This window comes from Cibotium barometz, chromosome 3 (genome assembly GCF_041138505.1).
Source record: "Cibotium barometz isolate CiBa-2024 chromosome 3, ASM4113850v1, whole genome shotgun sequence".
NCBI lineage: Eukaryota > Viridiplantae > Streptophyta > Polypodiopsida > Cyatheales > Cibotiaceae > Cibotium > Cibotium barometz.
The window spans coordinates 44,581,361-44,608,898 of NC_141048.1; the positions used below are offsets into that span (position 1 = coordinate 44,581,361).

The 27,538-nt window shown below is 42.0% G+C and overlaps 1 protein-coding gene across 1 annotated transcript; it reads right to left on the reverse strand.

Moving 5' to 3' along the window:
* Positions 1–23,859: 23,859 nt before the first annotated feature.
* Positions 23,860–24,889, reverse strand: LOC147640115 (ribulose bisphosphate carboxylase small subunit, chloroplastic 2-like). The gene is made up of 3 exons (XM_086777288.1): positions 24,594–24,889; positions 24,367–24,498; positions 23,860–24,287 (listed from the first exon to the last, which is right to left on the reverse strand). Exons 1-3 carry the CDS (start codon positions 24,759–24,761, stop codon positions 24,063–24,065), a joined length of 525 nt encoding a protein of 174 aa, XP_086633414.1. The 5' UTR covers positions 24,762–24,889; the 3' UTR covers positions 23,860–24,062.
* Positions 24,890–27,538: the final 2,649 nt, after the last annotated feature.

Consider the following 27,538-nt stretch of genomic DNA (forward strand, 5'->3'; position numbering starts at 1 on the left):
GAATGGATGTGAATAAATATGAAATGATGTGAATGGATGTGAAATGATGTGAATGGATGTGAATGGATTGTGAAATGATGTGAATGGATATGAAATGATGTGAATGGATGTAAATGGATGTGAAATGATGTAAATGGATGTGATGATGTGAATGGATGTGAATGATGTGAATGGATGTGAATGCATGTGAATGGATGTGAATGGATGTGAAATGATATGAATGGATGTGAAATGATGTGAATAGATGTGAATGGATGTGAGTTGATGTGGGAATAATGTGATTGGATGTGAGTTGATGTAGGATGATGTGATTGGATGTGAGTTGATGTGGAAATGATGTGATTGGATGTGAGTTGATGTGGGAATGATGTGATTGGATGTGAATTGATTTGGGATGATGTGATTGGATGTGAGTTGATGTGGACATGATGTGATGTGATACGGAGTAATGATGTGATTGGATGTGAATTGATTTGGGATGATGTGATTGGATGTGAGTTGATGTGGACATGATGTGATGTGATACGGAGTAATGATGTGATTGGATGTGATACGGAGTAATGATGTGATTGGATGTGAATTGATTTGGGATGATGTGATTGGATGTGAGTTGATGTAAAAAATAATGTGATTGGATGTGAGGTTATGTGGGCATGATGTGATGTGATACGGATTAATGTAGAAAAATGTGGGAAGATGAGAAATGATGAGGAATAATATGAAAGGATGTGGAATGATGAGAAAATATGAGGAATAATATGAAAGGATGTGGAGTGATGAGGAAAGATAAGAATTTTGATTGGAATTGTATTTATTATGTGAAACCTATTCTTTTAAAGATTGTTTTATGTCAAGAATGCTGGGGAAGCATTTTGACCATCTTGTGAATGAGGTCGTGTGGGGGGACCTAATGAAAAAGTTGCAACAGCTGACGGCGAGTCGATGAAGGACGTCTTGCATGGCAAGGTCGGCCGAGGTCTTGACCAGCCTCGGTTCGATTTAAATGGTGAGCTTCCGCCGGTACGGTGGATGAGGGACTAAGGAAGCAGCCTATGAGTGAAGCGCCAGGTCACCTGTGAAGGAAGCTAGAGGGTGCTGACCATACAGTGCTCGGGCTCTAGGTCGCCTAGGATACCCACGCGTGCATCGAGGAAAAAAATGAGTTGGAGTTTGTTTTCTAAACACGGGCATGAATCTGGTTGATTGACCTTGCTGGTCTTCAATGGATAAGTTCATGGCTCTTTTACATGGATCTTGTTGGTTGATCTTGCTGATCTTCAACTGAGAGTCCATATGATTTTTATGTGATTATATTCCTAGGTACTATGGGCAAACTATTGAAAAGGCCCCTGAGTGAGCAGATGGTGAGTGTTCTGGTTGCCAATGATGTCATAGGTACGTTGAGGAAGGGATGAAAGGAATACTTGATTATATTCCTGGGTACTATGGGCTAGGAACTATCGAAAAGGCCCCTAAGTGAGCAAAGGGTGAGCGTTCTGGTTCCCAATGATGCCATAGATATGCGAAGAAAGGAATGGCTGAAATTGGATTTTTTGATTGGGAAGTGGAAAAGTTAGAAATTGGATCTGGATATTTTGGAGGATTATGATCAGTAATACTATGGTATCATTTCAAGTTTGCTTTAAAGACAACTGAATATGTAAAAGGCAATTTCATATTAGGTGCGTAAGTGGTGTCTAAATTATACTTTGCATGAGTGCCGACTAGGGGGCCTGTGAACTCTTTTCCCAAGTACCCGCCAAGACAAAACATAACCAAATTTCTAAATGGATCCTATCAATACAGTGGTTGGGCGGTTGGCTTGGGCAATTGGCTAACGTATGGGACTGGATGGGGTTAGGCTGGACTGATGGATCCCTATAATTAAAATTCAATTCTGTTCAAGTTATGATAGTTGAAGTAAATCACGGATAATCCTTGTTCTATAGAAAAGAATCAACGGATGTGCCTCTTGATGGGAAAAAAAGCGTTGGTCTCTATGATCCAAGTGCAAGTGTCTCCCTTGATCCGGCCATGTGACCTGTGGGTTCGGTCGGAATGAAAAAAGGGTAAATTAAGGCTCTTGACCACGTTAGAATAAAATTCTCTTGGAGGAATCGCCTATGCTTTCTGGGCGAGGGAAGTTTTTTTTGGGGTTTGCTTTTAGGAGAACTGAGGGATTAGTCTCTTGTCCGGACATCCATGGGCGAGGCCCCGACGAGTGGAAAACCCTACCCTGCGCGTGAGGTTGCTACTTCTACGCTGCTGCTGCTAGCTTCCCAGATTTCGATGCGCGGAGGGGCAAGGGTCTCACAAGCATATTATCTTCATATTCAATTACTAGTTTGCAACATGCATCTAGAGTAGCTGGTCGGACTAATACCAGATAATCATGCATCTTGTGGTCTCTAACTCCTCTCCGGAAGTAAGGCAATAACTGATCGTCAGTTAGCCTTTCTTGTAGTTTACACCTTGAATTTAAGTGCTTTAGTTGAGACACACAGTCTCTCATCGACTCCGTTTCCTTTTGTTTGATGTTGTGCAACTATGCCATCTGTTGCCACTTCTGGCAAAGATGGGCACAAACATATTCTTGAGTCATGTGAAGTTAACCTTATCCTCTCGCGTTTGAGGGTTCAGAACCATTGATGCGTTTTCCCTTCTAGGGTCAATGAAAAAGCATGAATCTCTGTTACATCACTGACTGGCCCCCACAGGTTTTGCATATGGATTCAAAAATCTCTACATGTTGAATAGGATCCCCATCCCTAGAGAATTTTTTAACAAGCTTGGAAATTATGTGTGGGAGGGTCGGGATTCTAAATTCAATACTAGTCTAGTCTTTGTACGCAATTGGGGTATGCTTTTAATCGGTAAATAGGTTTTGATCATTAGGACGTTGCCTAGTTCCCTAACCATTCCTCGGCCCATTTTCGCATCCATATTCAATAGATCCATCCTTGTGGCTACATTAAGATCGATGGTGGTTGGATCCACCCTTGGTCTTTAAGGAATTTCTCCCCCCTATCTAGACCTCTTCCTATGTTGGCTCTTCTCGGCATCTCCGGTCTATGGGATGGTCCGGCCACTTCATTCTAGAATGGCTCATCATTAGCCGCCTCTGTATGCCTTTGTAGAATTAAGAGTTCCATGTCTTGTAGGAACGTGGGATGATTGATCATGTGCTCGATGTCCTTTTTGGTGTACAGGCAGTCTTCCCCTTTGCCTGTCGCTCTCGGTAAATTATCCTCTTCATCTAGGGTTACAAACCCTTCCCCTGCTCTAGGCTCTTCATTAATGGTGGGTTCTAAGTTTGGAATTTTTCCCTCACTTCTTTCCATGACTATTTTGGGCTCTTTACCTCGTGATTGGAGTAAGTTTACACTTCCCATCTCCTTTTGTTCTCGGCTCTAGCCCTTCGAGTAATGAGCTCTTGTTTCCTTAAGCTCAATTCTCATAGCTGTCGTTCCACCTCGATCCTTTTTAGATTTAACTCTACTTCCTATGAGGTTGGGAAGAATACTTGATCCGTCTTGGCAGCACTTTCCATGTCTCTTCTCATTTGGGGGGTGCTACTGTTGTTTGACACCCTCTCGAATTTGAAGTTTGGATAGGTACTTCTTGCCTTGGACCAAGTCCCAACGTGCGCTGGTTGACGGACCCATGCCCGCAGATTGCACTTCTTCGTCATTGCTGGTTTGGAGACCAAAAAAGGCTATATCAATGATACCACTGGATCTGGTAGGGGAGGGTGGTTTGTCCTCTTCCCCAAACCTAGAGTATCGCAGCCCTTCTTCCATGGATTCTTCACTACTAGTTTCAACGGTGATCAAATTCCTTTTTTTAAGACACTCAATTGAGTGCTTACTGAGTGGCCTGAATCCACACTCTTTTGATAGGAAGATCCTGGGTGATTTGATGCACCATCGTCTCAGGAGTGAGGTCGTCTTCGATGAGCTTTCCAGACCTCCAGTGCATGTGAATATGATTTGATAAGCTATTTTGTTGCCCCAATTAAATTTTGGTCAGATTTTGTTGACTTGTTTCTGAGACTGTGAGATTGCAGAGAACAGTTCACGGCGTGAAGTGTCAAAAAACAGTTCATGTCATGAATAATTTTCTGCACTTTCACATGTTTAAAATTTTTGCTTTTGGACTTAGAATTCCATGTTACCTTGTTATAATTTTCAACGTTCTCAAGACTTCCTTGGCCTTAATCCGACAATACCAGGTTCGTGAGTTGGAAGTGATTAAGGCGTAAAATTGCATAAAAAGTTCACGCCGTGAAGAGAAAAGGTTTCACATCGTTGAAAAGCAATTGGTTCAGGTTGTGAATTAAAAATGGTTCACACCGTAAAGGGTTCTAAAATGGTTCACGTCATGAAATGAAAATGTTTCACGCCGTGAAGTGCTCTGAAATAGTTCATGTCATGAACGATTTTTTACGCGTTCATGAATCTTAATTTTGTCAGACCTCGTGGTGTCATAGGTGTCAAGATAAGGCTACCTATTTTTGGCAAGGTAATCCCATGAATTGCAGCGTTAATCGTGGCATTGATTCCGAGAGCGGTTCACGGTGTGAAGTTGTAGAAAATGGTTCATGTCGTGAATGATTTTCTTGCAGTTTCACGTGGGAACTTCGCACATCGACTAAGATGATTTTGGGTACAAAATCCTTATCTCACTGCTTCCAAAATCCTTATCTCACTGCTTCCAAAATGATTGCGCCACGGCTAAGGAATGTAATACAAACTCGAGACACAATCAATGGCTCCTTATTTTTTTGATTTTTGTAATTTTTTGAAAAGAAAGAAAAACAGAACACCAACCTACTCATTCACGTTGATGATTCCGGTGATGCAAACATCAAAATTAACTAGAAAAAACAGTGAAGCTCTCTTCCAACCACTCCACCAGACAATTACACAACAAACACAACCAATTTCTCATGATTTTTCACTTCCATACAAATCTTATACATTCATTTCCTACACAATGCACTACCAGAATATGCAAAGGCAATCATGAATCTTATGTAATAGGAGCTGAAACTCCAAGAGGATGGAAGAAACAAAGGGGTTTCCTCGGCAACGGTACCAAAAATGTTATGGGCTACCACACCTCCAAGAGGGAACTCAATGCATTCCCTTAGGGAAGAGCAATCAAACATAACTCTCGTAGGGCACTCACCAATGCTTCGAACTTGAGTCTCTTAAGGCCTCCAAACTCACTTGAGAAGCTCCACCTCCACACTATCACCATAGAGTCGCTCGCACCATAACATAAGGCAATCACTCTCTCTCACTCTCCAACACAAGCATGCAACATACAAGCATAGAAGAGGCACAAATGCTAGAATGCTCTCTCCCAATCTCTCTCAAGACACAAAGAAGAGCTCTCAATAGCACAAAGGGGGATGGTGTCCATTCATTATAAGAAAATTCCTTATATACAATTGGCCCATTCTCTCACTTCACTAAGGCCTTGGGTGGCCAATATCTCATAATGTACAACTTTTATAGTGCCTTTGCATGACACTTATTAATGTTTTCATATGGAGGAGCGTACTTGTTAATCCAAAATGGGATTAACACCCTCAAGAATACAAAGTATAAATGTTTACATGCAAGATATGGCTAGCTTTTGGGACAGCCTAAATTGAAAACTTGGACATGAGCATGTTGGTCTCAAACCTAAATCTCATACTTACCACCACTTTCTACACCACTTTCTACACCATATCCTATAGTTTTTCTACACCATATCCTATAGTTTTAATGTGAACAATTTCGTGCACACCTTTCTTTATTACCTTCTCCATTTTGACACTTCATCCATCTCCATTGTAGGCTTAATTCTTTGTTATGCTGCCTTGGACACCTTGACCTATAATGGGTACATGTAACATTTTGCATTTATTGAACTTGTTACACTTAAATATCCACAGTGTGGGTTGGGATGGTCTCCAAGTTGAACCCAACCAAATTCAAATCATTCACCTCTTCCCATGTCACATTAGTGCCCTTCAAAATGGCCAGTTTTGTGGCATGGTTGCTAGCGCTAGAAAAATGTCCTTCTCAAAGTGTGTGTACAATCTGTATTACAAAACCACATCACTTGTGATTTTGTATTCCATCATGATACTTCCTTATTGTAAAGAAACTAGGGAATATGCATCGCTTCCTTGAATTGACAAGTGGCTTATTGCACTTTCGACCATCTGTTCTCGACCCACATTTCACATGACTCCCAAGTGGAGTTCTTTGAACAGCCTAGAAGGTTTGAGTCACTTCCCTCTCCATCACAAGTTGACCATCTTGCATTATAATAATCCTAGTACTTATGGTGTTAAGGTTTGTTACTGTGTCTTCATTTTAGCAACATAGTCTACAATATCTAGGTTGATCCTTCTAGGCTTTTTTGGCACACGAGCTCTTGTTGTTTAGTTATACTCTGGAAGATGACTGCTATCTTCTTCCATACCAACCACTTTTCTAGGCCTTCTTCGTGTTTTGAGAGTATCTCTCTCTCCCTCCAGATGGCTTCGATGAGTGTACATTGGCATTCCTACAATTGTTTCTTTCATAACACGAATCACTTCAATTATCCTAGTTCCTTTGGCTTTGTCTCCTTTCTTCAAGGTAGCCTGAGCTTATGGAAAGACTGGATGGATATGGGAGACTAAGAGTAGGCACGAAAGAACCACCCAACTCCTCAGATGAGTCCCTAGCTAAAGAACCAACTCGAGAGGTTAAAAGACTAAAGATGATAGTGAAAGTGCAAGTGAATAAATTGGGTCACTGCTTTGAAAGTTGCGATATGAATGTGGAACTCCCTATTATATACTCCCTACTACACACTACCTACTTTGAAAGTGGCAACATGAACGTGGAACTCCCTACTATAGACTCCCTACTATACAAGATACTATAAGGGAGGCCATCTTGGATGGGCATGTAGGAATCAACATCATCACCAAGCTATATTGGGAGAAGGGGAGAGCCTACATTAGTACAAGTCTAATTATAAAGATAGATTGACAATGCCTCCAAAGCCAATGAGACTTTTGCGGGACATAAAAAACAAGACACTTGGCCAATTTATTCCACTTGCTTATGGTGAAGTTTATACAACAACAAAACTCTTATGACTACATTCTAGGCAGTCCCCTACATGATAAGGGAAGCAAGATTAGATCCATGATTAGACATGAACCATATCTATATTATTAGAAAAGGGACCACACCTTGAAGGTAAAGGTAAATCTATGAACATGGAAGACACATCCCATGAGCAAAGGTCTCTTTGCACCAAAGTTATGATTACAAGATGTACAATAGTTAATGTGATCTACATATGTAATAAAACATTGGAAGAGAAGAATTATTTAGGTCAAGAGCTTACCTTAGACTTATCAAATCATGTTTTGTTGGGTCTTGCCTTCAATCCACAATCCAACTCCTTGATGTCGTTGTGCTGGCTCTATCACACCTAAATTCTCCTTTGCTAAGGGGTGAAGATAGAGCTCTCCATGCCTAGATGGAGGCAAAAAGAGAATGTCCTTCACGGTGGTTCTCGCTCGCAAAAGGTGTGATGAAGAAGAAGCTAATGGCAGGGAGCAACCTACAAGCAATCTTATTCAAAAAGTAGGAAAACCATCCTAGAATGCAAGAATCCAATAGAACACAAGCAAGCGCAAGAGTAGAGAAGAAGGGGAGATCACAAGTACTCTATTGCAATTTTCTATTGCAAGAGAATGAACGTGTAGTTCTTAGTGTCAAAATTGACTCATATACAAGTGACTAGTTTTCACATTAGGCTAGTGTCACGTAGGCTGTAACGCCTGTGACCGACGGCAGACCGGATGGCCATATCCGGGGTTCAGTGGGAGAGGACGCCCATGCGGAGTCATGGGCGGCCAGGCTAGTGTGGACGGCAGGCCACACACTATATAGCCTGGGGGATGAGGGGCAATCCTCATTCTTCCTCTATGGCTGGGTGGTGAGCCAGAGGCCGTCCCCTCTTGTGGTAACGCCCGTAGCGGCGTTACGGGAATGTAACACTGGTATCAGAGCGTGGTTCGATGGGATTGTCAGAGCCCGCGCGTGACCGGGGGACCGGAGCCCACTCGATGGTTTTCGACCATTCGTCTCCTTATCCTTATCTCGAATGGAAGGTGTGGAGGGAGGCAGCCATGGAAGAATGGAGAGGAAGAAGAACTCTCTCTCTCTCTCTCTCCCCGTCACACACACGAAGGAGCATCGCAGGTAAGCTCAATTTTTGTTTGCTTTCTTTTTGTTTTCGCGTTGAATGGCTACGAATGCTGCGAAAACGTCTCCTGTGAATGCTTGCGAATTGAAACCTGTAGAGGTGGGGGGGGCGCAGACCAACCCCACGAAAGATCACCACAAAAAAGGCGAGTGTGTGGGGGGGGGCGAAGACCACTAACCCACGAGCCCCACGGCTGCGTGGAAGAGCCTGGGGGGGGGCGACTTGCATTGTGTGTGGGGAGCGACACCAGCCCCGTTGTCAGCAAAGGCGCAGACCACACCGTGTGTGGGAGTGGTGGGGCGAAAACCAGCAAAAGGCGTTGAAGAAATGCGTTGAATGCTGCGAAAGGCTTGAATAATTGCGAAGAGCACGTCTGAGTAGAGCCCAGGCGAATAGCAGCCCACCAATGTGCGAAGACCTCGTTTGAAAGGGGGGGCGTAGAGCCCAGGCGCTCTGAGGGCTGCGCTGTGCTGCGTAGCCAGCCAGGCCGGCCAGCCAGCCAGGCGGCGGCGGCGGCGGCCAGCCAGGCCGGCCAGCAAGCCAGCCAGGCGGCGGCGGCGGTGGCCAGCCACCAACGCCGGCCAGGGGCGGCGGCGGGCAGCCACCAGCCCAGCAAACGCCACGAGCCCCCCCAAAAAAAAAAACAAATATTTTATTTGTTCATTTTTTTAAATTAAAAATGAAGCTTATTTGTTCATTTTTTTAAATTAAAAATGAAGTAGGCGGTCGGCCAGCGGGCGGCCATGCCAAACGGCGGTGGCCAGGCTCCTCACGGGCGGGCGGGTGGCCACGCCCGAAGCGGCGAAGGCCGGCCCGGCCCGTTATTATTTTATTTTATTTTATTTTTTGAAAAAAAAAAACAAAAAACAAAAAACAATGGCACACCCCACGAAACCAACCCACACGGCCGTCGTGCCGTGTGGCCGTAGTGCCTGTTTTCAACGAGAGAGACCCACCGCACACGGCCGTAGCGCCGCGTGCTAAGAGAGAGACAAATCCCACGGCCGTAGTGTCGAGTCCTTCAAGACAAAGCCGTTCTATGGCCGTTGTGCCTAGTGAACACGTCTATGACCGTAGCCCGCGAGAATATGCGCAATGCCTGCATCCTCCAATGTTTGGTACCAGTTGTGGACGCATTGGTAGAGTCCAACCCAATCGTGCCGTAGTGCACATGCTTTGCATTCATGGTGTAGTAGACGAATATATGTGCCGTAACACACTAACCCCCCACCAACACTTGGAATTATATCTTTGGGAGAAGTGTGGCACAGTCGTGCCGTAGTGCACCCTGGCCATTTGTGGCATAACGCACTTGCTCGTGCGGTGCATGTACGTCTAAGGGTGCCGTAGCGTGCCCATGTCTGCTGAACCATTGACAGTCTTGCACACACGTCATGTCATGGCGTGCACATGTTGGTGTCACGTCGTAAGTGCACTCATACCCACATTGTGCCGTAGTGCACTAGAATTTTTTTTAAGGTGGCAAGAGAAAAATCGATGGTAATGTTCTCGCGTAGTTCGAGAAGTATTCGTTAACAATACATAAATACATGATATAAATTCTCTCTGTTAGTGGTTTAACCATGTGGTTTACCACAAAGTAATATGAGAGCAGATCAGACACATTGTTCTTGTTGAAAGTCCACAAGAAGGAGTTCGTGACTCCAATGTGCTTAGACCCAATGAAAAATGTCTACTTGGATGTGGTCCATTGTGACGAACAAATGTAGTCCGTAGAGACACTTTTGCAAGCGCAGTCTTGCCATGGTCATGACTTCTAAAATTGGTCAATGGCATTTAAGATAGCTGGGATTGAGGTCGCGTTTTCTGCTAGTAGCCTTGATCACATGACCCCATTAGCAACGTACTCTCTAGACATGACTAGTGTTAGACTCTGGGAGCGTAGCCTCGCCAGGTTTCAATTTCCACTTTTGCGAGCGTCGTCTTGCTAGAGTTAAAGTTTCGTTCGGACAAATTTGTGTTTGTTTTGTAGTGACAAACAAATCTGAAGGGGTATAATCTTGAGATGTAATGCTCAATGCCCTTATAGAAGTTGATCGAAGAGAACTGTTCTTAAACTTACTAAGCATGGTTTTCTCTTCTTTTTATTGCCATGCGTTGACATCCCACTGCTCGAGAGTTCGGAGTGATCTTTCGAGGGGGGAAAGAGCCTTTTTATATGTCACATCAATTGGTTGGGTGGTAATTTGATGGTATGGGACATCAAATTCTCACGGAATCAATTGTAGTCTGGGTGGAATGGGACGCCAAGGCTTGTGCATGTAACTTGACTCTTTGGCAGGTCTGTATGTACACTTGTCTGTAGTGATAAAGTGTGCAAGATAAAATTTAAACTTTGAAAATTACCAAATATAGCCATAAGTTGGGATAAAACCTAGTTACGAGTTCGGAGAAGCTCTAGGTAGCAAGACCATGATGGTGTACTAGTGCTAACAGAGTGATTTAGTTCCGGAGTGATCTAAATCTAGAGGTTAGCAGTAAGACTAGTTTGGTTGGACAGTTTCATGCATGGGGGACGCCCTATAGCATTTTGCAAGCGTAGTCTTGCCTATGTTCAACATAAGTGTGCGATTGTGAGCACATTTTAGTTGCTACCATATGATTTTGGGAAATATATTACTTTCCTACATAAGCAATTGTAATATTGCATGACAGGCTATTTTGCTTACAAAGTTCATGTGCATGTAAACCCTATAAGTCGTAAGACCCCTTGGGAATGAGTGGAGCATTCCATGGATTTAATAAGGTTTTACATGGCAATAGTGAGTAGTATCTCACTCCAGATGAGCCTGGTTGTTGTTAGTATCGGATCCGACATATGTAGTGTACATAAATTCGGGCTGAGTTAGGATAGAAGGCTAAGCCGGAGAGCTTAGTGGTAAATCCTACTGTATCTGGTGAGTTTTGACTTAACCGGAGTGTTAAGAAGTAAACTCAAAGTCTGGGGCTGAACTGGAGTGTTCGGAGGCAGACATATCTTTTGTTAAATCAGAGAATTTAGCAAAAGATGAGCTTAGGGTGAACCATGGTACCCAGGAAAAAAGCTCTTCACACTAAAATAGTGCACAATAATTTTAGGGTGATAAAAATCCATCTCGCAGGAATGTTTTACAACTTTCCATAGATGATAGATGAAGACCATGTACTTTACGGAGTTAAAGTACATAGGTGGTGACTTTGGCGCCACATTTTTTGTAGGAAGTCACCAGTGGTGTGGTTAGGTCAGCCGAGACTCCACAAGACCTATGCACTAGTTTTTAAGTTGACCTCTATGATAAGGACGTCCAAAAATTCGGGTTGTAATACCAGATATTGTACTGCAATGTGCAATGGAGGAATCAATTTGTGTAGTCACTTCTTAGCAGCAAGTGACTTAAGCATCTTGTTATAGATGGTTGTATATGGTACTCCCACTCGGGGGAGGTACGACATTGGGTACGGAGTTACTCACAGACTAGTATGGAGCTACTAGTGTGATGATAGTGGGTACGTAGTTACTCACTACTAATACATAACTGCTAATAACATTAAGATCCTTGAGTGAAAGATACTCTAGATCAACATTTTAAATTACCGAACCACAATCCATGAGTATCGAGGTACTCATAAATATGTTGACGTTGCTCAAATCGAGGGACCGATTTGTTCGATGGTATGGAATAAGCAAGGAGAGCGGAGTAACTTAAAAGTTACACATCACTAGTCTTAGTGAGTTGTCAAGGTCATCCGTAGTTTGATGATCCCCTCTACCTATCAGATAACATTCAATTTTGCAAGCCCTGGCATTTAATCCGTAGTGATTATGAGTTTGGTGCGAGATATGGTTATGAAGAACTTACAAGAGTACTCATTTATTTGCTTGTCATTGGTTATAGCTTGGTAGAGATTGCCACCTGTGATGGGTAGGTAGCTTTGCCGCTATAATGAGGAGGCAGCAAATAATGTTCTCATAGTTATACTTCATACCAACACCAAACAGGGATAGGATGAAATTCCTAAATTCATCATCACTAAGTACTGTGATGTTTGCATTTATATTGAATGTATGATGTAATGAGACATTGAGCTTGTGTAATTACCATCAATTATCTAGCAACCTATGGCTTCGCAGCCAGCTCAGTCATTATCTGTGGATTGATAATGTGGTTATTAGTAGTTTGAAATTTTTCTTGATAGATGGTACGACCCACCCAAATGATTCATAAGTGTGTAACCGCTTATGAAGGGTAATAATATGCAACAATGAAGCACTTTGTTACAAGTGTGAAACCACTGATCTGTTGCAAAATAGTACCACCATATGTGCGTAGACACGATACCGCATCTTCGTTGCAAGATGTTTAAAAGTTTCTTGGAAGGAATCAAGAATATAACATATGATATTTAACACGGTCTAGATTTGTTCTTGGACCTATGACACTAGCGCGTAGTCCGCTTGAGAGTAGAGTTTTTGAGGACAAAAACCTTTCTTGAGGGAAAGGAGGGATATCCTCAAATATCACATAAACTCGAATAGTTGTGTGAGTCCAGACAATACTTGAAGGGATATGTCTGGTAATAGCAACAAAGAGTTGTAAGTGAATGGATGTAATTCCAGACACCCGTAGTGGTGCAAGAATCTTTATCAAACATCTCCACATACTATATGATCTGCCTCCGCAGATATAGTATGGCATAAGAGATAGGAAGTTTGATTGTTATATTTGAAAGGAAATTTTCAAAAGTTACATTTACTCTGAGTTAGAGTGGAGTTTAACCATCCGTAGATTGATGGTAGTTAGAAACTCAACAAAATTCTAGAGCATATGCTTGTGCAAAGATGTTACTCTAAGAGAAAAGTATCTCTCAGCTTTGGAACTAATCCTTGTGATGCATGATTAGATTGGCCGTAGAGCTTTCCAACGAGAAATTTTAACAAGTTGGTAATGCAACATGGTAGCGTAGTCTACAAATATCTAGTAGCATAGTCTAAGAACTTGCGCTACTAGAGTGCTCTCCAGTACATTAGCTTCTGTGCTAATGACATGATGCAAAATAAGGCATGAAATTTACCTTAAGGTTTTGGTTGAAATACCAAATCATGGCTTGTGTGAGCATGATCCTGTCTTTACAGAGGTCTGGCGTGCTGTACGCGTACGCACTTTGTTACAGCCGCGCCCACCTTCCTCGCCGGCACGTAATGCTAGTCCGGAGAGACTGGCCGTAGGTGCGGCGGGTAGCGAGGCGAGAGTTAGTCCGGAGAGGCTAGCCGAGCCTTCGGGGTATAGTTTTGATAGTCCAAGTGCGGGTCATCCTGGGATTCAGAAAACATGAACGTCTTAAGGTTGGAGGACTACTCCATCCGCTGGAGATTCCTCAAGGGAAATGGGAAAGCATTTCCATGGATTTCATTACCGGTTTACCCAAGACGAGTCGAAGGAATGACTCGGTGTGGGTGGTAGTGGACAGGTGAACTAAACTGGCAAAGTTTATTACCACGAGAAAACTGTTAAAACGCCAGAGTTGGCAAAACTCTTTATTGAACATCTCTACAAGCTATATGGCCTGCCCGCAGATATAGTGTCAAATAGAGATAGAAAGTTCAGCAGTCATTTTTGGAGAAAAGTCTTCAAAAATTGGATACTACTCTGAGTATGAGTATGGTAGATCATCCGGAGTTTGATGGTCAAACTGAAAGAGTTAACCAAATTCTAGAGGATATGTTGCGTTCTTATGTTAGTAAGAAGCAATCTAATTGGGAAGAGTACTTGCCCTTATTGGAGTTTGCCTATAACAGCTCCAAACACTCAGCGACTGGATTTACACCATTCATGTTAATGTATGGATTCCAGCCGAGATCTCCGATGGCTGTAGGCCTAGAAAAGGAGAAGATTCAATCTGTCAAGGTTTTCCTTGAAGATATGAATGATATGCTCAGAGCTGCACACGAGAGCATCCGTAGCGCACAGGATCGCGCTAAAACATTTGCCTATAAAGGACGCAGACAAATGACCTTTGCAGAAGGTGACTTTGTATTTTTAAAGGTTCCTGCGCAGTCAGCAACCATGAAAACGGGAATGTGTGATAAACTTTCTCCTAGATATTGCGGTCCTTTCAAGGTCCTTAAGAAGATTGGGGACGTAGCCTACAAACTTGAGTTACCGGAGAGTTCTCAAGTCCATCCTATCTTCCATGTCATTAAACTGAAGAAATCAGTTCACGGGTTAGAGAACGCAGTTTCTCCAAAGATTTTGGTGGACTTGATAGAGCCACCAAAGATACCACATGAACCGGAAAGGATTCTTGGGTATCGAGACAGACAAACCCGACATAAAGTGTACCAGAAGGTACTTGTTAAATGGACAGATAGGGATGAGGAGGTAGCAACCTGTGAACGCCGTAGTGCAATTTCCAAAAGATTTCCCCAGTTTGTTTTCGAGGACGAAAACTCTTCTTAAGGGGGGGGTAATGTCACGTAGGCTGTAACGCCTGTGACCGACGGCAGACCGGATGGCCATATCCGGGGTTCAGTGGGAGAGGACGCCCATGCGGAGTCATGGGCGGCCAGGCTAGTGTGGACGGCAGGCCACACACTATATAGCCTGGGGGGATGAGGGGCAATCCTCATTCTTCCTCTATGGCTGGGTGGTGAGCCAGAGGTCGTCCCCTCTTGTGGTAACGCCCGTAGCGGCGTTACGGGAATGTAACAGCTAGCCAAACTTAAAAATGATATGACCACTAGGCTAATTTTCACACTAGGCTGACGAATTTTCACATTAGGCTGGCCAAACTTGAAAATGGTCCAACCAATATTACTAATCCCAAACAAGTATGTTCACAAAGTCCTTAGACTTCCCCTATTTGACATTAAACTCAACGACCACTTTATATGTTCCAGTGCCATCTTAAAAAGACACGTGCCCATTTGAGTGGGTAAGATGGCAAAGCATCTTACAATAGATCAAGTGGGTGAAACCATCTTAACCTACAAAGTGGTTAACATACGTCCCTAATTGTGACCATGTCCTTACATCACCCTAAGTGAAGCCGTTGTTGCCAGGGCAAAGAAGTATGGATGTTCCAATATACAGTATGAAAAGTTGGCATGCACAAGGTTAAGTGGTATGGTTTAGGATCTGCAAAATCGAATGCATGGGATATTGGTGATTGGTTTTGGATAGTTGTGGTGGTAGGCAACTTATTGAAGATGCATAAGGTAGATGCAAAGTAGAAGTTTTTCATATGTGAGGCCTCCTTCTATTCTAGAAATGGCTTGTTTAGGCCCTTCAAATTGAGGTGGCCTACTCCCTTTGATTGGAAGATTACTAGGACCTGGACCACCAATGAAGGATTTACATAGGTAGATGACAGTCTAGACCTTCTTGGCACAAATGGATAGTATACCCAGGCCTAACAGCATGATGCATAGAGAGTGGGCACTTTATGGTTATTATGTCGGCTAGGGCAAGGTTGACATGCTACTATTGGTATGATTACATAACACACATCAAGAAAGTTCTTTATACCTTTATGTTAGTGAGCATGAAGTAATCCACTTCAATCTTTACTAATAGGAGATAGAGCTGAAGAGAAAGAGAATGCAGAGATGACACCATATTGGGTCCTAATCTACCCACTTAAAGGGCCCCTCCCACAACCAAGCAAGAGTATTTGCTTGATTACTTTAGAAAACTTCTGTTACAATGTAGAAAACTTAATGATAATGATTGTTGTAGACCAAACGTCTACAACGCTACTGCTAAACCATCAAACCAAAGACAATTGTGAAGCCACTTTGGAGAGCCTTATGCATACAAGCTTCGGGCTACCTTGGCACTAAAGCACTAGGGTGCTTAGTTGAGAATAATGTATGCACAGGATAGGAGTCTTAACACTAGTCTTGTAATTGAGCCACTAAAGTGGCTCAGGGTCTCATTTAGGCTATTAAAAGTAGGAATAGGTAACCATATTGTAGCACATAGATGAGCTCCGCTACTAACAAAGTGCATCATATGGGAATTTTATTTTACCCAAAAAAGTGAAATTTCAAAACTAAGACTTTGCTAAAAATAGTAAAAAGCCACAAAAGTGGCTAAAATATTCAGCACCTCGCTCTAATTAGAGGGCCAAAAAATGTTGTCAACTTTGATTCTATCATCATTTTAAGTGAATACATACATTGTGTACATGTTGATACATTTTTATGGGATTTTTGGCATGTGTAAAAATTATTTGATTGGGTTTTAATAAGATATATTAACATTTAGCGCGCTACTTGGCAAGTTTCGCCTAGTTTATGACTATTGAAAAATAGTATTTTTGATTCATTCTTTGCAGCTCTATTTCTTTTTTTCAACTCTCTGTATATGTGTTAAGAAGAGTTTCCTAAGAGGATTTTGTTTGAAACTCAATAACTTAAGAGATTTGAATTTTTAAAAAACCCTTCAAAAGCCACAAAGTGGCTTTTTTTTTACAAGACTAGTGTTAAGCACATATAATTTTACACTTTTCTACAAGATAGGAGTCCTAAGCACGTATAATTTTTCACTTTTCTACTATTGAATATGATGAAGAATGAGACAATCGACCCATGGAAAGTTTGAATGGTGGACTACTGACTAAGAGCATCAGCAATAATAGGGTTATTCTTGCTAGGGACATATTCAATCATACCTTCAAACTGTTGAAAGATTTTACTTCACCTGGCTTGCCTATCACTCCACCCCAGTGGGCACTCAACATAGTTTTTACCACCATTTAAGTGCCTCTGATGATCAATCTTTGGTTGTGAATTCCCTCGTGTTGTAAACAAAAGGTTTTCAATTCTTAAGATCACCCCTAAAAGCTTTTTGTCATACACTAAATAATTCTTCTTGGCATCCTTCATCCTAAAGCTGAATACCCAAGGCATCATTTTATTGAACTCCAATGGTGCATTAGTGAGGCCAAATGGCATCACCAGAAACTCGTAATGGCCATGCTTGGTCTAGAAAGTTGCCTTTGGAATGTTGGTTGTAAAAATCCAAACCTGATGATAGCCACTCTTGAGGTCTATTTTTGAAAAATACTTAGCACCATGAAGACGCTCCAGAATGTACTCAATCATGGGCATTGGGAACTTATTTTTGGTGAGCTTAAACATGCAGTCTTATCTTTCTTTTGCATGAGTAATATGGGTGCAATGAACACCGACCAATGTTGCCACCAAGTAATGACTTCCCCAGTGAGGTGTGAATCCACTATAAATTGGGTGACTATAGAATAATCACACTTACCATCATACTGAAGTTTGGTTGAGGATATATAACTTCAGACAATGGAAAATATGCAACACATTGATGTATAAATTGTGTGACTACAAAATAATCACACTTTCCATCATATTTAAGTTCAGCTGAGCTTGTATGGCCATCATACTTACTGAAGTTTGATTGAGCTCATATGATAGTTATTGATGGAGTGGTTGAGGAATTAGGACCAGGTGCCAATTTGGGAAGGGTTGCCATAAGACTGGCCTATAGGGTTACTAGCCAACTGTTGATGCTAGAGTTGCATCCACTTGGGAATGGTTGCCATAAGACTGGCCTATAGGGTTACTAGCCAACTGTTGATGCTAGAGTTGCATGGCTTCCTGATCGAGCTTATGTTGATACTCCAATGTCACACATTCTACCAAGCATTAGTCTTTAGCCTCCCCATGCATTTGGCTTCCTTTATCTATCGTTCCTCGTCGCTCGGCAAGTTATCGTTCTCTTTGTTGCTCCATGAGAAGAAGCATGTGTTGAAAATTTTAAGGACCCTACTCAGTAAGTTGAACTTTAGGCTGCTCTTTAGGTTGTTCTTTAGGCAGCTCTTTCTTTTCTTCTACTTTTGCCTGTTGTTGTAATTGTAGCCTAAGTAGCCTTTTCTTTTCCACCATCATCTCTTGAAGGAATATATGTGTTTTGCAAAAGCATTTCTTCTGTTTATATCCAACCCCTTGAGACACTATTTCAACTTCTCGTCTCCCAACTTCCCCAACTATTGTGCCATGGTTATGACCTTGTTTGAATAGGTTAGCACATGAGACCCATTCTGGGAGAGTTTCTAAAACACATCCTCCAAATTGGTCAAATATTGGGTGGAAGGAAGCTGGCTTTTAGGGCAGACACAAAAGTATCCCACTGACCAATGCTGCCACCAAGTAACAACTTCCCCAGTGAGGGGTGGAGCCACTAGGTGGAATTTGTCTTGAGGATTTACAACTTTAGCCAATGGAAAATATGTAACAAATTGATGTATAAATTGGGTGATTGTAGAATAATCACATTTACCATCATACTGAAGTTTGGTTGAGGATCTATAACTTTAGCCAATGGAAAATATGTAAGACATTGATGTATAAATTGTGTGACTATAAAATAATCACACTTACCATCATATTTATGTTCAGTTAAGCTTGTATGACCATCATACTTATCGAAGTTCGATTAAGCTCATATGACAATTATTGATGGAGTGGTTGAGGAAATAGGACCAGGTGGGTTGCCACAAGACTTTCCTATAGGGTTGCTAGCAACTGTTGATGCTAGAGTTGCATGGCTTCCCGATCGAGCTTATGTTGACACTCCAATGCCACGCATTCTACATGGCATCAATCTTTGGCCTCCCCCTGCATTTTTCTTCCTCTATCTATCATTCCTCAACAAGTTCTCGTTCTCTTTGTTGCTGCATGAGAAGAAGCATGTGTTGAAAATTTTAGGGACCCTACTTTGTAGGTTGAACTTTAGGTTTCTTTTCTTCTACTTCTTTTGCCAATTGTAATTGTACCCTGAGTAGCATGTTCTTCTCCAACATTAGCTCTTCAAGGAATATATTAGTGCTTTGCAAAAGCGTTTCTTCTTTTGTTGTGTATTCATCAAGAATTTCTTCTGTAGTAGTGTCTTCGTGGATACTTCCATCTGCAATGATAGCTTTCTTGAAGCTTCTTTCGTCTTCTCCTAACATAGTGAATGGCTACATGGATACTTTCTTCTAGAATGATGCCTTTCTTGAAGCTTCGTTCTTCTTCTCCTGACATGGTGAATTCAATTTTACCATTCATGGACTTGAGCTCAAGAGAGAGAGAATATAGAGACGACACCAAATTGAATCTCAATCTACCCACTTAAGGGCCCCCACCATGCCATCATGGTTTTTCTCGGCCTCAATTTCACCAAACTTAGTGAGAATGATTGACAGAGGAATGCCAAACATATGGACGTTGTAGACTGCTCGACCTCAACGGGTTGAAGATAATTGTAATGCCATTTCAAAGAGACTTATACATACCCAGTTCTGTTGCGGGAGATGCACCATTGCAAGTTGAATGCTAGGATGAAAGCTTCAAGTTTCCTTGGGATTGAAGCACTAGGGTGCGTTGGCTAAGAATAATGTATGCACAAGGCATGAGTCTTAAGCACACATAATTTTGCACTTTTATCCTACTGAATATGATGAATGATAAAATAATTTTACCAAGGGATGAGGGGCTCTCTTATATATGCACCTATGCTACCAACAATCAATAGCAATAGGCTATTATCGGGGCCAATAGAAAAAGCTCACGCGACTATTGAATATTAGCATTAAATGCTTCAATTCTTCTCATTACTTTCACACTAGGTCTTAGGTCCCTTGCATGTGCCTTATTAGTGTGGCCCATGCCCCATAAGGCAAGGCTCATAGGATGGCCCCAAGGGTTGGCTTAAAGCTTAATCCCATTACGAATCATGTTCCTAAATGCATGTTATGCTAGGGTCACTTTAAATGCTGGATTATTCGCCAAGTGGGTTAAGAGAACTCTAACACTTATAGCTTGGAATGACCTATGTAGCTCATGCCTAGAATAGGGACATGTCACTAGACTAAGGCTCACAATGGGATCATGACATATGACAAATATCCCTAAAAGGTACTACTTATGTGGAAGTATAGCAGTGACATGTTTATGTGTGGCAGGAGGGGACTTTGGCCATAGCAACAATGGAGTTGGGTGGGCTCTCATGGTTGGGAGTTTTGGCATTGTCGAGGACTAAGGATATAACCTATTTGCAATAACGCTTGGTGTGATCAAAGAAGAGGCCACGAAAGGATTCAGTTGATGGATTATGCCATGGGCCAGGCTTGTGCCCTCCATGGTCCCCCCATCTAAAAATATTCATGGATAGTTGTCATCAAAAACAACTAGTGGTTCCAATTCTTGTTAGATGTGTGTAGTAAATGCAAAGCCCATGTGTATACAATAATGTCTAGTAAATGCAAAGCCCATGTGTATATTGTTGTAAATGTCGTGCATGGACATGGGGCAAAAGATTTGCTTGTGTACAATCTCCTTCAAGTGAAAACTCCAACACTTGCATTCTTTGACACTTTCTTTTTTGCTTTCTTCAAATCTTTCCATGAAACTTATTTTTGTGGCATCAAGACAAGAGCTTTGTATTGGCTTTAGACCCTACAAATCTATATATAGACAGTTGGTACCTTCATTGAGGGTAAAGATAAATTTCTCTTTACTTAGTGGTTCTTGGGCACCTCGTCAAGGCTTATGATGATGAGCTAGAAGAACTAGAATATGGCCAATATAGTGGGTTTGGGGAGGACCTAGAGGTCATTAAAAATCTTCATTAGAAGTTGTATCTTCTAGTGGTGGTGAGAGTGGTGTGGGACCATAAAAAATATATATGAAGTTATGCAGTCTCTTTTCCTTCCATGTGCAAGAACTTGGACCAACATCACGTTCTTTTGATAGAAAGTTGTAGAAAGTCCCGTTCCTTCCATGCACACAAGTATGTGCACCAAGGCCACCTTCTTTTGATGGGCATAAACATGTGGTTGCTATGGGCTTCTCAGGGTGCAGCATCACACCAAATTTGCCTCATTTGGTTGTCATTAAGGAGTAAGTATGTGCACACTACTCAAATTGGACTCCCATGTGACCTAAAATCTAGGTAGTCACACTAGGATTAACAAAGTGCCAACCTCCTCCATTGTGTATCATGAGGTGATCTCATCAATCCTTCACTAGGAAATTAGGTGAGCTATGTGTTAATTCACCAAATGCATTACAGCCGTATTAGATTCCTTAGAATGTGAGATCCCACACATTGGGTACGTGAGTTGTTATTCATGGATAGAAAGCACACCCCTAGGTCCTTCCATTGTATTTATTGGCTACTTCCTGAGTGGTTGGTGGCAGTCCCTCGATGAGATACACAGCCCCTCATGGAATGACTCAATGATGGGTGGATCGTGGGGATATGGTAAAGTGGTTAGGTTGAGGAGACTAGGCTCAATAGTTGAATGTGGATGAAGCAGGTAATTCTGTGGATGATGATGTGGAATGATAGGACGATTGTGGGTGGGGTGTAGAGTTGGACTGGGTGGAGTGGAATGTTGATTATCTTTGGAATCACTCTGGACAGGGATGGGTTTCACTCCTAGGTATTTTGCTTTATCCCCAAACTCCCAAAAAAGTGCCTTATTGGTGTGTGATTCGTCTTCTCTGGAAGCAAGGTTCTTGCCCTACTTACCTTTTGAAAGATCTTAGGATCATCCTCTTCATCTTTAGGATTGTGGCTTTGGAAAAATGCATAGGCCTCATGTGCCTCATTTATGGAGATGTCTTGTAGAAGGTAAACCAAATCGTGGAAAGTGAATGGTGGTATCTCTGGGGTGATGGATTTCTCAAGGTAGGTGTAGACTATATGATTTAGTTTGAGGATGCCTTGGAGCAAGTTATATTAGTTGTTGGAGATAGGTTGTTTGACAAAGTTACTGTTGAATTGGTTGTTGGGCACGTTATTTGTTGTAGGGCACATAATTGGTTGAAACGAAGGCACAATCTCAAGAATGATAGTGTGAATTATTACAAAAACTCAACAATGTATAGTTACCTTTCTCTATAATTCAAAACAATGCTAGCAAACAGCTAGAGAGCTTGAGAACACAAAGCACACCTTGGATAGTAGAAGGCTAACTAGGAGAGTTGTTAGAGAGCTTGAGAACACAAAACACACCTTGGATAGTAGAAGGCTAACTAGGAGAGTTGTAAACGCACGTTATCCACACAAGAGTCAATGTTGGAAGCATCATCAATGGACACTTTGGAAGAACTAGGCTTAGTATCATGCAAAATGGACATATCAAGAGTCACGTGAATAGAGCACCCATTGTCAAACCACCCAATCCATAAGACATAGTGGCAAGAACAAGTTAGTCTGAGGGAATTGGTTGGTAGTACACATAGACTATCACAAAGAGTTGAGAGCATCTGGCAGTTTGGCAGGGATCCCATGCACAAAATCTTCATTGCCCATGAACAAAATGCAAAATGGACCTATCCGAGTCGTATGAGTAGAGCACCCACTGTCAAAACCACCCAATCCATAGGACATGAGGTGGCAAGAACAAGTTAGTCTAAGGAACGGTTGGTAGTAAGAGGAAAGAAGTAAATATTACCAGAGTTAAGAGTATTGAGCAGTTTGGCCAGGAGCCCATGAACAAAATCTTAGTCGCCCATGAGCAAAATGCAAAATGCACTCTTAACAAGTCGTGTGAGTAGATCACACCAATCTATGAGACGTGAGATGTAAGAACTAGTTAGTCTGAGGGAATAAATTACAACAGATTTAGCAAGTGGGTACTCGTGGGCTGCCAACTTCTCTCAAGATAATAGGTGAGGTGAAAGAAAGATGTAGAGTTCTCATGAAAGGGAGGTGAAAGAGAGATGGAGTTAAACTCATGCCTAAGATTAAGACACACAGGTGAAAAGGGGTGACACAATGCCTGGTGAATTAGGGAGGGAGACACTAATAAAACAGTGCAAGGTGCTACCACTCTTCTGACGAAGACAGTACGAAATGCAAAACAAAGTGGCTTTCATCCTAAAGGGATAGGGGAAGAGCGGTAGCTAATAAACATTCAAAGGAGTGAAAAAGCACCAAGAACACCATTGAATAGAGCAGCTATAATCCACAATAAAGCAAGGGCGGGAGAGACTAATGGGAAAAGCGCAAGGTGCTACAACTAGCCCGAGAAACAATACACAACTCAAAACAAGTTGTGATAAGCAAAATCCAACATAAAGGATGAAGGGAGGGTTGAAAAAGAAAAGTTGATAGACTTTCAATTAAAGTGTACAAGCAAAAATCTAAACTCAACACTCTTACAATCATGAGAATACATGAAGGCGCCAGGCAAGAGGCAGAGGATAGATTTGAAACACAACCAGTTTCAAAGATTTAAACAGCTGGTAATGATTCCACAGTTGAACAGAACGATAAGTGAAATATGTGGCAAATAGCCTTTTCTTATATATCATGAAGAGGCTAGTCGACCAGCATGAAAACATACCGTGTATGTGCCTTTCCTATATAGTACGGCACACATCCAATAACGCCCGTATTTCACAATCACAGAAAAGAAAAGGTTATCAGAGTTCTACATGTTGTTCGACATTCGTGAAACAACCAAGATAAAATCGTCGGAGGGAGACATATCAGTCCAAGGTTAAGATTACAGACGTTTTTCTTCCAGAGTGACCAATTAGTGTAAAATTACGCAGCCAGAGACAGAAAATTTAAGCATCGCATATCTTGCCCATTAGATCAAGAAACTAAATCCCACAGTAGAAGAAACAGTGAAACTCCAAATCAATCCACAACGGAAGACAAGGTGAACGGCCGCAAAGGCACTAATGAAGGGCAAAAAAGGGGTATTTTCGTCGAGTTACGACATGATTCACAAAAAAAAATTGCAGCGTGAAAGCTCAATTAAGCAGGCCTCTGGACGAGGAAACCACTGACTTGGACCTGTCGCTTGGCATCAAAACCAAGAACACGGATAAAGGCGTCGGGGTAAGCCTTCTTGCACTCGTTAATCTCATTCAGGACGGCGGCAGAGTCGTTGCAGCCGAACATGGGCAGCTTCCACATGGTCCAGTAGCGCCCGTCGTAGTAGCCGCCCCCCTTGAAGTGCTCGCGGTAGACGCTCCCAATCTACGGGCATAGAAAACGCCCCTTACAAACCCATCCGCTTAGACTTTACCCTAAAACTGTAAAAAAGAATGTCCCTCACCTTGTCGAACTCCAGACAAGGGATCCACCCCTTCTTGGTGATGTAGTCCACCTGCTTGGCTACCTGCTCGGGTGTGAGAGCCGGCAAGTAGGACAGAGTCTCGAACCTCTTGTTGTTATACGGCTCCCACACCTGGTTTGAAACACGAGAAGGAAACGCAGGCTTAGAGTACTCACTCAAACCACAGAAAGACCCTACCAAAGGTATCGAGACGAGGAGGCACTTACAAGCATGCAGCTCACGCGGCTCCCATTGGATATGCTCAAGGGATTCGCAGACTTGGGCGCAAAGAAAGTGTTGGCCTTGAGGCCGGAGAAGCTCTTGGAGACAGAGGCCTCAGCTGGGGCGCAGCTGGGCGCGGCTATGGCCAAGGAGGAGGTGATGGTAGAAGCCATGGTAACCTAGGTAGATTGGCAGTGGTGGATGAGTATGGGAGGGGGATGGAATGGAAACTGGCTGTTGATAAATAGAAGAGCAGATGATAAGACTTTTATTCTCTCACCACACAATTCTTGGATAGCCCATGTGCGGCCCCTATGATGTGGATAAGAGCTGATGCCATGTAGGTGAATGCCCTCCGCCCACCCCATCCTCTCTCTCTCTCTCTCTCAAATTTTCAACTACACATGGCCCATATTTTGTTTCCTCCACAAAAAAACCCTCCAAAGTTTACTAAACACACAACACAATAAGTCCTTCACTTACTAAGGCTTCATTCGCAAGTCTCCCCTCTCCAAAAACACACAAGAAAGTCCCTATGTGTCCCACTCATAAACCCTCCTCTCTCCACTCATAAATCCTCCTCCCCAATGGAAAGAGATGACTAACTACTTGTAGGGCTTGGTTTGAATGATGGCACAACTTTGCGGTTCAACTCTCCCTAACCCCACTTTTGCTCCAATTTTCCTCATGTCCATGCTGGACAAGTTTTTGATGAAACTTCACCGTGAGACTACACTATGGTGGTGGTCTACACTATAACCTTCCCCATGGAGGGTGTGAGGACAAAAAAAGTAAACCATCCAAATGCCCTTTTCCATGTCATGAAGGGATTATGTTGTCCAAGCATGTTTACACTTGTTTACACCACACATGACTACATGCTATCATGAACGGTAGAGATCAAAGTGTGGACCACAGAAAAAATTAACCTAAGGTCATGCCTTTGTATTAATTAAACAGGCATAGTCAATGCAAATAAAATATATGTAAATAGGAATATGCTCTACCATCACTTAGAAGTGCCCATTACTCCTTCGTGATGCCACTTGTGAGGGTCCTCCTTGATGCTATTTATCACTTGTGTGGGTCCTTCTTGATGCTAGTTGTGTCTTCCATTAAAAATCCCTATATCACATTCCATTAAGAGTGGCAAACTACATTTAGTTGTAGCCCAACTTTGGTAGCTTTATCAGATAGCTGCCCTATTGTGTCCCATAGTGGTGTGGACATAATGTGGCTATTGTTAGAGGCCGATCGGATAGTTCTTATAGCAGTGTGAACTACTTAAGTGGCTAAACATTTGGGATTATAGCTCATTTGTGAGTAGTTCTAGTTATGAAGCTCTACCTTGGGATTGGAACATCCCAAGAGTCCTAGCTAGTGGTTAGCCCACTGGTGGGGGGCAGTGCCAAGGATAGTCGTGTGGCTAGGGGTGCATGGTATAGGATGCGCATGGTAGATAATGATTATTATCATATTGACGGTGGTGTGACCAAACACCCCCTTGGTGCTGTCACCAAATAGGGCCCATAACGTGAGTGGAAAATTAGAATTTCATTAATTAGTCATCATTGACCACTGCTTTGCTACTAATTGACATGTGTTATCTTTCATGCAGTGGAAACTTTGGATATTGACACGTGTTGATTATACTACTTGGAGAGCACCAACCTTTGCGGCACTTACCAACTGGCGTATCGAAAAGGCATTATGTCTAGTAAATGACATCTCTCTTTAAAACAAAGAAGCATATAAAATATTCATTTTCTCTCACATTTGTAAAGGCAGAGTGATCCAAAAAAAAAAACTTTCACTCTTTCGTGTCTAAAACCAGAAACCATCATCAACACACCTCTTGCCATCCTCTAAACGTGAATTTTCCAAAATTTTTATTTCAAAAAGCATAAAAAATCCAATAATAAACAACATTATTCATAATTTTTCAACACCTAAAAATACATATTTTTGCAAGGGCAAAAATGTATATTTTTACCTGCATATTTTTTGGTGAATTGTGTGTTAGAGGCAAGTGATTTGTTACTTAAACATATATTTGAATTTGATATTTATATTTATATTTATATGTAGGAAGAAATTAAGCATTTGTATATGCATAATTAGTAGTTAATATTTAAATTTTTATTTGGTTTGTGCCATGAGAAGCACATGTGTTTGGTTAATTTTTGTAAATATTGTTATGCTTGGAAATATGGGAAAATTATGTCAAAAATTTTCCAAAAAATTGATGCATACAATTTTAGAAAACTAGTGAAGAAACTTCTTTGTTTGTTTTTCTTGGTGGTTAAAAAAAGATGATTTACGCATAAACCAAATCTAAACTTTTGAAAATGTTTGGTAGAAAGCATGGAAGCTCCTTCTTCTCACCGGTTTGGTCATAAACCTACTATAATGGGATAGGACACACTAATGGTCCTCTTCTAGCAGTTTCTCAAGTTACAGTGGGTGTGGGGGGTGCTACCCAACTGTAACCACAAATGGTCCTAAATGAGCTTCGAAACTTATACAAGTTCAATTTCTCAGGTGATAGTTGAGGAAAAAAAACTAGAATAGAGTTCTTTTTATTCTAGTTGTTTTCCTTAGCGTAAAGTTGATGCTTTACAAATATCAACTGCTAGGGATATGAGTTTAGCTATAGGGAAGGGAGAAAGAGTGATTCTGTTCTTCCTAAGAGAGATTGGTTGTGGGAGACTAGTAGACTAGTTCGAGCCCTGGTGCTATTGATATGGTAGGCTCTAAGGGAGTGGACCTTCACCGAAGTGTGGATTCTCCTGAGGGAAACCTCTTTCGAGAGATTATGTCTGAGTTTTCATACATGTTTCCAAAAGAACTACCTCTAGGTTTACCTCTGAGAAGGGGTGTAGAGCACAAGATTGACCTGGGCTCAGTCTGCTCTGTTGATATTTAGGAAACCTTATAACTTAAGCCAAAT